At 41.3% G+C, this 9160-nt stretch overlaps 1 protein-coding gene across 1 annotated transcript; it reads left to right on the top strand.

Annotated features, from left to right (window-relative positions):
* Positions 1 to 1056: 1056 nt before the first annotated feature.
* LOC127774014 (lichenase-2-like) lies at positions 1057 to 5797 on the top strand. Its single transcript, XM_052300283.1, has 2 exons — positions 1057 to 1270; positions 4403 to 5797. Exons 1-2 carry the CDS (start codon positions 1198 to 1200, stop codon positions 5332 to 5334), a joined length of 1005 nt encoding a protein of 334 aa, XP_052156243.1. The 5' UTR covers positions 1057 to 1197; the 3' UTR covers positions 5335 to 5797.
* Positions 5798 to 9160: the final 3363 nt, after the last annotated feature.

Below are 9160 nucleotides of genomic sequence, written 5' to 3'. Positions count from 1 at the left end.
CTGTCACGACTTAGCCTAACAAAGGGTAAGTGGAGCTGGTCTAAGAAAAAGAAGTGCAGGCAAAAATATATATAGGAGACCAATAAATACCTAATATGTAATTAAAGTGGTTCAAGTAATTATTTGGTTCATGTAAGAATTTATTAATTAGGTACACCAAGAACACTTTTTTTCTTTTTATATTTGCCAGGGAAAGCAACAATTTTTACAATTAATTTTGATTATGGTAAGTCAGCTGGTTTTTTAAATTAAATGCTTTAAAAGGAAACTAGAAGAGAAAGTACTAAGTCGGATGACTGATTTCTACGCTTTAGGCAGACTATGACCGTGCGTCAAAATATTTTTTGTTCCGTACATGACTACACGATCCATTAAAAAAGGACCTATAGAAAACAACGATGTCAATTTCTTCTTAGGTAAGTCGTGTCGGCTTCCGTATAGCATAAACCTTGTCATAAAAAGAACCGACACGCGCGACGAATGTTCTTGAGTAAGACCTTTAAATTCCTTCGAAGACCGAATTACGTCGGCACCAAAACGAGAGAAACTACCGATCACGGCGCGCCGCATCCTCCTCTCGTTGACCTAAAAACTTCTCTTTCACCGAACATCACACGCGTGCGGAGATCATAGTCATCATCATCTAAATTTAAACCCCTATTTCTTTTTTCAAAAGTTGTTTGGTGTGGAACTATTATTCCCTATCCCCCATACCCTCCTCTCTCTCTCTCTCTCTATCCATCTCTTTCTCTCTCTCTTACACAACAACCTGTGTACCGGATAACTTCTGGCCACCAGTCACAAGCCACGAGAGGAGAGGAGACGGGTGACGCATGCAACGGCCGGCCGGCTGCCCTAGCAAGAAAGCTGGTCAATTGGAAGTAGGCTAAATGAATGAATGTTGCTGGGGACGTTGGGCCAGCCGCAAGTGGATTGGACAATTTGGACAAGATAACCCTTCTCTCTCTCTCTCTCTCTCTCTCTCTCTCTCTCTCTCTCTCTCTCTGCCTTGTCTCCTCTCTACTCCTCAGCATCTATATAAGGGCCTTGCAGGCAGTGGCTCTCACACCAACGAAACAAGGAGAGACTCAGAGAGGAGGCGTGTTGGTTAGCTCATTGGCAGCAGCACACACAAACCACATCTCCTATATATAGCTCATTTTTAGCTTTTGGAATTTGAGAGAGGTTTTGAGAGAAATGGCTAGCCAAGGTGTAGCCTCCATGTTCGCTCTCGCATTGCTCCTCGGTGCCTTTGCCTCCATTCCTCAAAGTGATTACCTTTCCCTCTCTTTCCTTTTCTTTTTCTCTCTCTATCTCTCTCTTGTGTTTTTTTTTTCGATTTGTTGCATGTTTGGAAAATCATTAGGTATATATAAGTTTTAGTTTAGTTCATGCACTCGCTCACGATGCAGAGTCTGGGATTTAATTTTATTCTATTACCAAAAAAAAGGTTTTGTTTACGCACGTCATGCATGGTGTGTGGATAGATTGCAAAAAGTTAACGATTAATTTCTTGGGAGACAGAGAAAGATGAAGAGATTATAATTGGTAGAAATGGGCTAGCTAAATAGAGATAGCTAGCTAACAAATAATACACACAGTGGTCAAGAGTCACATAGATATACATCAATTTTCATCAACAACGTCATGCAGAAAAGAGAGATAACAACTCTCGTTAGCGAGTCATCTCGTTAAACGCCTCCCCCTGCAGTTTCGGTGCCTGTCGCTCTCACTGCGAGTTTAATTATTCTCTTCTGCTGCTTAATTGCTGCTGCTGCTGCTGCTGAAAGAAGGTTAATTAAGCTCGTCTCGTGCCGTCTCATTCTGCCCATCACTCACACGCATCGTCGTCTTCGTCTATGGGACCAGTAAAAACCTCGCATCAATCACTTTCATTAAAAGATCAGGAAACCTCAATTTTGACTGATCTTCTCTGATGACTCACCTCTCTGAATTTTTGCTTATCGAGAGTCGTTCTCTCAAAGATATATCTATCCTTTTTGAGTGGTGGCACCTCACCAAAACAAAAGTGCATATATATATGTCTGAAGAATATAGTATAATTGACTGCAGTTTAATTAACAAGAAAAAATACTGCGAGTAGTAATTAATTTCTGCAAGCAAGCATAGTATCTTGGGAGCATGCCGAAAGGGATGTTTCTAGCTAGCTAGCAGCTAGCTTTTAGAGGCACATTTCGTACACAAATTAACTAACAATCTTGCAGATGAAGTCTTTGCATGTTTGGTGCATGCATGCATGTCATCTCACAGTTGCTTGCATCTTTTGGAACTTTAGAATGTTTCAACACATAACCTAGCTTTATATCTTTCTTTCTTTCTATCTCTCATCAGTAGTCATGTTAGGCTAAGAATTCAGCTACTGGAGATAGCCTTTTTGTTTTTGACATTCATGAAAGTTAATTCAATTTATCAAGTGCCATTTCTCTCACAAATATAAGCTTTTCTATCTCTCTCTTGATCCCTACCGCTTCGTTTGTTCCCTTATTGATTCGGTTGCAACAACTGCTTAACCACCCCCTAACCCAACACCACACCATATCTCATTATCTGTCGTCTTTAGTTTTCTCTCTCTAGATATATATATATATCTATCGCTTGACATTTTTCAAATGATGCATGATATTGTACCTGCCAGTCCAATGGTCCTCCAGGTTGACACAAACTCCCATATCTTGTACCAACACTGTTCCATTCTTTAAGTAAGATATATGCATGTTGTACTAGCTAGTAACTAACTCACTCACTCACTAACAATATCTAATGATGGATATATACTACTAAATGGTGTACTACATATTATAGCTATTAGTCTTGTTCTAACACAAATATTGACACATATAGTGCAACTAAACTGTAAAGAGAGTAGTAGTAAACACATGGCACATCCATGATCACCAGTAGTCAGAAATTAATTAGTTAGGACAGGTGTTGCTTATGTTGTCCTAAAGCATGTTGTGACCTGACAAATTGGAGCAATTAGTAAGTTGTAGGGGTGTGCTTCATTTAATTGGACATGTACGTTTCTTGAGTAGTTGCATATTACTCCACTGCACTCACTGACTATTAGCACACGGGTGGTCTAAACTAAGCTTCAGCTAAAGCTTATTAGATGCTGCTTTGTTAGTTAGCTAGCTAGCTTCCCCTTTGGCCACATCGACCTTACGTGGACTATCCAACGGTCATGCTGCTGACGTTGGACCAAACCATTACATCTCCATCTCTCTCTCTCTCTTTCAATTTCTCTATCTCAATTTTTCTCTCTCAATTTCTCTATGTTTCTTGGGTAGTATATTCCTTGTCCATCTCCGAAATTAGCTGACAAGTGGCGTGCAAGTACATGCTATTTGTTGTAGGATAAACACTTGATAGCTTTCCAAAGTCAAAAAAAAAATTGCATCAAGAGCTATAGCTAGATGCCGTGATCAGGGGAGAGTTTTCAACTATTAGACCTAATTTTCAGGGTTAGGTAGTAGAGTGAGATTGCTAGCTAGTAAGAGATTAATCCACTTAGGGTCAAAAGCTTATCCCGTTGTTTAAGGTTATCCTTGGTCACGAGCTAGCTTATTAGCATACTTGTTAAAGTTATTACACACTTTAGACACGTCTTTAGTCACGAGTGACAACTAGGTCAAGCTAGAGAAGCAGGAAACCTGCAGCATTCAAGCAACTAAGCAAGAAGCAAATATATATTATTCCTCGTCAGTGTGCGTGCACTTGACACCAACTTAATCAGTATAATATTTTTCAGTAAAACAAAGCTAAAAACATCCCATTTTTGTCTGCCAGTAGTAGAGTCTAGAGAAAGAGAGAGAAGCACAAAAAAAATATGCAAATTAAATCAAGCTAGTCCAAGCGTGCATACAAATTTCAGTTAAATGTCTTTTTCTTGAGATTAAGATTAAAATTTAAATTATTATTCATCGAAAAAATAATAAGTCAAAAAAAGGATGTGTATGTATTTGTACTTCTTCAATAGTAGTACATGCATCGCATTCTGTCACTTTTCTACACTACTCTCCGGCCGCCCTTTCTTGCTATGTGTACCCATTTCCCGATTTAAAACGAGATTAATAATAAACAGTAATACATGTACACCCATGCACTGTTCATTAACAGTAACTAAACATAAAAACATAATTATTTACAGCTCTATAAATTAGTTATTTTTTTAATAATAGAATAGAATCCCAGCCTTTACTCAATGAGCTACAACCAATTACGGAGTATTATATAAGTCCGTACTAGACAAACGCACATAAACAAGTCTTAAAATGCACATCGAAAAAAATAAAGCAACCACAAGCTTAGTAATAGTTAATTAATTGCTGCAAATAATTAAAGTAATAAAAAATTTTACTAACGTGATACGATGGTGATGCAGAGGCGGAGGCGATCGGGGTGTGCTATGGCATGAGCGCGAACAACCTGCCGCCGGCGAGCTCGGTGGTGGGGATGTACCGCTCCAACGGCATCACGTCGATGCGGCTGTACGCGCCGGACCAGGCGGCGCTGCAGTCGGTGGGCGGCACGGGGATCAGCGTCGTCGTCGGCGCGCCCAACGACGTGCTCTCCAACCTCGCCGCCAGCCCCGCCGCGGCGGCGTCGTGGGTGCGGAACAACATCCAGGCCTACCCGTCGGTGTCGTTCCGGTACGTCGCCGTCGGGAACGAGGTCGCCGGCGGCGCCACGTCCAGCCTGGTCCCGGCCATGGAGAACGTCCGCGGCGCGCTGGTGTCGGCGGGGCTGGGACACATCAAGGTGACGACGTCGGTGTCGCAGGCGCTCCTCGCCGTGTACAGCCCGCCGTCCGCCGCGGAGTTCACCGGCGAGTCGCAGGCGTTCATGGCGCCCGTCCTGAGCTTCCTCGCCCGCACCGGCGCGCCGCTGCTCGCCAACATCTACCCCTACTTCTCCTACACCTACAGCCAGGGCAGCGTCGACGTCTCCTACGCGCTCTTCACCGCCGCCGGCACCGTCGTCCAGGACGGCGCCTACGGGTACCAGAACCTGTTCGACACCACCGTCGACGCGTTCTACGCCGCCATGGCCAAGCACGGCGGCTCCGGCGTCTCCCTCGTCGTGTCCGAGACCGGCTGGCCCTCCGCCGGCGGCATGTCCGCCTCGCCGGCCAACGCCCGGATCTACAACCAGAACCTCATCAACCACGTCGGCCGCGGCACGCCGCGCCACCCCGGCGCCATCGAGACCTACGTCTTCTCCATGTTCAACGAGAACCAGAAGGACGCCGGCGTCGAGCAGAATTGGGGCCTCTTCTACCCCAACATGCAGCACGTCTACCCCATCAGCTTCTGATGCATTCCGTACACATATACGCATACGTATGCGTATACGTGACCGCAGGTAGTGTAGTATACACGTACACGTACCTGTACATTACAGTATTGTACAGAGGGCTTGGCTTGCGACCGCTGAGAGGACACGTACACCAAGTGTACGTCTGTCAGATGCGTACGCGATAGTATATATATTGGGTATATTATATATATACCGTATTATTACGGTATGTATAGAAGGGAAGCTACAGGTACAAAATACGGTACGCTGTGGTAGGCGAATTAGCCCCCATTTTCCCTTCCTAGATTACTATTACTATATAGAGAGGGTTGCAATATATATACATGTATATGTACGTACTTAGGAGGTGTATTTTGTACGTACACAGATTGTAATACTGTACATTTGTACGCCGTACGTCGAGGTATTTTGCCTCACGTAGGCGTTTGAGAAAAAAAAAGAAAAAATTTAAAAGATTTTACTGCTGCGTCAACTGTGCCTCGCTAACGTTGCATGCATGGCCCCCATGTGCGTGTGTGTTTCTCGATGACGTGGACAGATGTGGGCCGTACACGTGTCCCCGCCGGGTGGCCCGGATCGGCTGCGGAGAGGCGCGGCCGCGAGAGTGACGTGCGCTGGAAAGCGCCATTTTCTTGGAGGCCGCAGACGATCCTGTCCACACGTATTTTGCTCGAGATTTTGGGGGTTTTTTTTAGATTTTAAAATTTATTTGGCCACTAAATTCGGATGGGGCCTTATCTCTGTACTACGTATTCGGCATCATCCATCCACTTGAGGATATGGTCCATCCAAATCAAAATGCTGGATCTTCTACACCAAGAATTTTTTTTTAATTAAAGTTCTCTTATATGATTTACGAAAGCATAGGTGAGAATCTGATGCCCGAAAATTAACCTAAGGTTTTTATTAATTTAATTACCAATTCACGGAGAGTCAGAACGTAATTAATATATCAGGCAGAAAGACAGTATATAGTCGATGGACAAGGCGTGCAAACGAGGGTTCTTTGATTTGCCAATACATTGCTATCATGTTGTTCGATCTTTCTGGATTAGTTTTAATTGAGTGAATTGGTTGCTGGAGCAACTCAATCAGACAAGTTCAATTGATTGGGGATATTATCTTACAGGTAACTACTACTACCTAGCTACTAATTATACCAGCTTTTAATCCGAATGCATGCATTGCATGGGATCGATCCTAATTAATTTTGATGAAACTTTGTATATATGGGGCTGCTCTAACAATACAATTAAGCTAATGATGATTTGATAGACGTATAGTATATGGTTTTAAATGGCTACTGGAACCGGTGGTCTGGTCTCTCCCATGATGTCTTAGGCTTACCTAAAAGTACTAATGTTAGCTGCTCAATAAAGTGGCTTGGATTCTCTCCTGCTTCTGCACATATAGCATGAATGAATCGGTTGTGATGAGAAAATTGGTGCCTGACTGCTATGTTTGTTGCAGATAAACTTTGATCAGATATCTCGATCAGAAACTTTAGCTTTAACACCTTTTTCACCCGGCCAGGTACGTACATCATTGCCCTCTCAACGATAATGAAAGTGACAAATTAATGATATCCTTTACTGAATATATGTGTATGAAATTTAGATATTCAGGCCTAAACATGGGTCGTCAGTAATAATATCTGCAATCTCAGAAGATCTGAAGAAAAATCAATGGCAAAGCTTTAATATAGTTGCACTGAAATTATGATTGTTCAGAGCTTAGCTAACTAGCTTTTGCCCCCCTTTTATCAGCCCCACATCTCAGCTTCAATAATTAATTTAGATAGACTATGTTATTTGCAAAGTAGACTGACCAGTGATTATTAATTTGCAGATGCTAATTGCAATCAGGAGTTATAGTATTGGTGGCTGAAAACTGTTGTTTGCTGAACCCCATATTAAGGTGCTCCTGACTTTCTGCTATGCAGAATGCAGAGCCTATGATTGATGTTGCCATAATTCCATTTGCCAACGGAAATTGGACCAACAATAATGTAGGAATATTAGAAAATATATTACAATCCCGATCAAATTTTAGCGGTTATAAATTAAGTTCAATTTGATCGCCATCTACTCCCAGAGAATTCAAGGATAAGGTGGAAGCTAGGCCACAGTAGGAGGTGAAAGTTGATGAGCACGCCACTAAACATTAATAATAGGTAGTGTCAACGGTCACTGTTGTGTGGGTCCCACTGATAGATGTGTTTAATTATTATTTTGGGTTCATAATCTTAATTTGCTCGTAGAATTCAAACCCACAATAATAATTGATGGACTCATGCATATATAGTAACACACCAATTCACAAGAAAAATTATACTCCTATATGTAAAAGCAGAGCTAATTGGTTCAAAGTTTTTTTTGTCAGTTCAGAATTAACCACCAGCCCGAGCTTTCAAACAACCGTCAGTTCCACAAGAAAAGTTTTTTTGTCAGTTCAAAATTAAACTGGTATTTTTGAGATACTCAGAGATGGACATTTCTTTTTTGGGGGAGGGGGGTTGCAATTAATGGAACATCATGTTCTAATAGACCAGATTGAGAAATTAAGGCAAAACATGAGGGAAAATAGTAATCTACATTTTTTTAAAAAAATTGTAAAGCTAACCGTACGTTATTAATTAACAACTTACATGCATAAACTTTATCTATTTTTATATTAAGAGGTGCATAATAACGTTGCTATCGTTTGGCTTATTTGTGAAATAATCTAAACAACATAGTTACAAACAGAAACTAATTTGTGAATAAAATTTTTATGTATGTGTTCTTATCGATTTAAAAGTAAAGGTTGAAAAATAAACTTCAATGAAAAAATAACCTCAAAATCAGATTCAAATTTAAGGTTAAAAATTTTGGCTGATATGTAAAAGTATAAGCCAAAAGATAAGACCATAGGTGCCGGTGACCCTATGTTGCAGTCATACGTTTCTATTGCCTTTTTCTGTCACCGTCTTTGTCACCTTAAAAATATGTGTAAGGATGTAACTGTATATTACGTCGTCAACAACTTCGGCTTTAAGTTTAGTGCACGCATGACACTGCAAGTTTTGGAGTGGTTAGTAATTAGATGATTCATCTATATGTATTAATTAAGAGATGTCGAAAATGAGTCACCGTACGTTCACTCTATAGGCATATAAAAATTCTCAAAACTGAAAGATTTACACCCTGGATCAATCATCATGGGTATACGCATACAAACATATATCGATTGATATAGTGCCCTCTATTCCCACACATTTAACCAACTCATGTGGTTCATCGGTTTATTGGTGTTATAACTTGTCTAGCGGTGTCATAATATACTAATTATGTTTGGATCATAGTGTTATAATATATGGATAAGCAGTTTTGCTATAGGTTTTACCGAAAGTCATCGATATCGCCTAACACCGGACCTAATACTGTAGATCCACCCCTGTTTGTTAAGGCAGAGCATAGTGTAACGCAGAACAAGAAGTCAAAAGTGCCTCTTACAAAATACAATTGTATATATAGAAACATAGTGTATAAAAAAATTATATAGTAGTGTTTACCAAGGTCATACAGAGGCATGCGCAGGATGTGCGATTGTTCAGGACCCCTAAAAATTAGAGGCCCCAAATCTTAATTACATGGATGGCCTGTTTGGTTGGAGGGAGTTTTTAGGAGGGATTGGGATTTTAGAGGGATGAGGCTATTAAGTGTTTTGTTTGGTCGGGAGACATGGGAATTTTGGTGGGATGGGGATGGGGAATTGAGGAAGGAACTCCCTCCTTTTCAATACCTAGGTAGGGACAGGTAATTGAACAAATCTTAGCCATCCG

This window comes from Oryza glaberrima, chromosome 5 (assembly GCF_000147395.1).
Source record: "Oryza glaberrima chromosome 5, OglaRS2, whole genome shotgun sequence".
Taxonomy (NCBI): Eukaryota; Viridiplantae; Streptophyta; class Magnoliopsida; order Poales; family Poaceae; genus Oryza; species Oryza glaberrima.
Note: the sequence above shows the minus strand (reverse complement) of the source record. Positions and strands in the feature narration are given on the sequence as shown.